Source organism: Chaetura pelagica, unplaced genomic scaffold, assembly GCF_000747805.2.
Source record: "Chaetura pelagica isolate M959 unplaced genomic scaffold, ChaPel_1.0 scaffold47, whole genome shotgun sequence".
Lineage (NCBI taxonomy): Eukaryota > Metazoa > Chordata > Aves > Apodiformes > Apodidae > Chaetura > Chaetura pelagica.
The window spans coordinates 2,479,269-2,481,751 of record NW_009954140.1 but is presented as its reverse complement, the minus strand read 5'-3'; the positions used below and the strand labels follow the sequence as shown (position 1 = coordinate 2,481,751).

Sequence of the window (2,483 nt, the reverse complement as noted above, 5' to 3'; positions counted from 1 at the left end):
TTCCCCTCAGGGCAGCTTGTCCCTGCTCCTCATCTCTTCTCTTCGCTTTCGGGTGACGTTTTGCAGAGCTTTGCCGTCCGCCTGTAGCGGCGAAATTCGGTTGTTTTCAGCGTTTGAACATAAAATAAAGGCGCCAAGCAAATAAAGGGGAATTGTAATAGAGTCACAGAAGGGGATGGGGTTGGGAGGTCATCTGGTGGAACACCCCCCCCCCGCCACACACCCAACAGCGCGCAGGGGCCGTTTTAACTTGATCAGGTTAAATTACTTGCATCAACTTTTAGTTGGAGTGCCCGGTATTTAGGAATAAAATCCATCTGAGGAACAGAAGCCTGCCCTGAACAGTCATGTTCTCCCATATGTCTCTGGTTCTGTGCACTGACTAGTGTTGGTCAAGTGATCCAACGGAAACAAGCAACTAATCAAAGTCTAAAGTACATTCAAATCAATAAAATTGCACTGGCACAACCAAAGCCTGAAGCCTGGCAGTTGCAACTGTCCAGCCCTTTGGAACCAGAGACTGAAATACTAACACATTTATGGCAAAACTCAGCAGGGTTCTGGAAGAGCCTTCAAGTGCCACGGAGGCAGCACGGAGGGGAGGAATGTGACAGCAGCAGCACAGCAGCTCTTCAGTCACCTAACCAGGAAAAAAAGCACTTGAGCATGAAATGATTGTGCACATAGCAACGTTGCCTCTGATGGCCAAATTTCTAGTTACTGGAAACCTTTAATTATAGAGGTACACAGAGTGAGTGACATAAAGATTAGGACAATTGCCAATCCATATGCAGATGTGGGACAGGCTGTTTTTTTCTAAGCAGTATAAAGAGGGGGTGGGAAAAACAACAAAAAAAACCCCAAACCCAACAAACATTTAGGAGATTTGGCAAGCAAGAGAGTAGAGTAAACAGAAGATGTAAAAGTAATTGGGATATTGGGAAATACCAGTAACAAACGAGGTTTGTTAGGGATATAATGAAAGCTCAACTTGAGCAGAACAACTTTTTCATGGTTATTGACCATTGCAGATAGAATATTCTGGACAGAAAGAAACTCATTTTCAGTGCAGCAGAATGACAAGAAAGCACCGTGTCACTGTTTGCCACGGAGTAGGATACATTATGTTTAGATCCCTGCCCAAGTGTGGAACCAGATGAAGCAACCAGACCCTGAGGACTGCACCCAGCAGCAGCCCCTGCATTCCCAGCGTGCAGGAGCTGGGAGTTGCCTGGGTGAGAAAGCTGAATCGTCTCTTCCAGAAATACAGACCAGCCAAAACAGCTATGAAGGGCACCTGAGTGTGGTGTTGGAGCTGTTCTCAGTCTCACAAGAGGAGCAGGAACTCAACTCCAGCCTTGCCACACCGGCAGGTTTTGTACCAAAACTGCCAGCCTGTCAGGACAGCGCGTTGCTTTGGAACAGGAGTGTTGTGTGTAGCCACAAGTTACTCACTTTTACTGGCTACACACTTCCAAAGAGGGTCTCTGATTCCTTCATGCTATGTTGAGCACTGGCTGACTTGACATGCCGCACTCCAGGCAGGGCTGACACAGCCACAACAGAGCTAAGGATACAGAACTGGAACTCCACATTCTCCAACCAAAATACCATCTGTTGGTGTGTATTCTTAACCATGTTCATGTTATGGCTTACAAAGGACTGTGGCAGCTTTTTAGTGATGATATAGAAATTACCTTCATCAACCCCAAATTAAAAAAAACCTTAGCCAACACTTGGCCCTGCTGTTTTCATCACAGATATGATCAGTTACATGGCCTAAAGACCCTATTTTGTTCAAATCAAATACATATTGGTTAATGTACCATTTTCCAAGGTAATGTCTTTTTTAAATCTCTTTTCTTTAGCAAAGGCAATTTGAAAAAAAATAAAATCAAACCAACGACCAGTTTTTAAAGCCTTTACACTGCAGCAGGATCCTTCTACCTGCAGGCCAAGTGTACTTGGACTAGAAGCCTGACCTTGGATGTCTCCAGGGATGGGGCCTCCACCACCTCTCTAGGCAACCTGTTCCATGATCCACCACCCCCACAGTTAAGAACTTTTGCCTCATGTCCAACCTAAACCTACCCTTTTCCAGCTTAAACCCATCACCCCTTGTCCGGTTGCTACACGGCCTGAGAACACCCCTTCTCCAGCGTTCCTATAGGCCTTTTTCAGGCATTGGAAGGTCGCTAGAAGCTCCCCCACAGCTCCTTGCTTCAATAAATGCAGAGCAGGGATTTTTTTCATCATTATTATTATTTTTAGTAGGGAGACTTAGGCAGGTGCGGGGCTGCAGCGGCTCCAAGGGGGGCACCGCGCTGTGGCCTCCGGGGGCCGTTCCCGCGCCGGTTCCCAGCCCCGCTCTGCAGCCGGGGCTGCTCTCGGCACCGGGAACGCCCCGTCCCGGCCGCCTCCATCCCCATTCCCATTCCCATTCCCATTCCCATTCCCATCCCCATCCCGTCCCGCCGCCCCCG

At 47.9% G+C, this 2,483-nt stretch overlaps 1 protein-coding gene across 1 annotated transcript in view; it reads right to left on the bottom strand.

Moving 5' to 3' along the window:
- The window catches only part of HLF (hepatic leukemia factor), a 35,326-nt gene extending 32,861 nt beyond the window's left edge, over positions 1-2,465 (bottom strand). Inside the window, exon 1 of the mRNA XM_010002764.1 lies at positions 2,321-2,465. Within this exon, the coding sequence (XP_010001066.1) occupies positions 2,321-2,465 (145 nt within the window). The remainder of the gene's footprint in view (positions 1-2,320) is intronic.
- Positions 2,466-2,483: the final 18 nt, after the last annotated feature.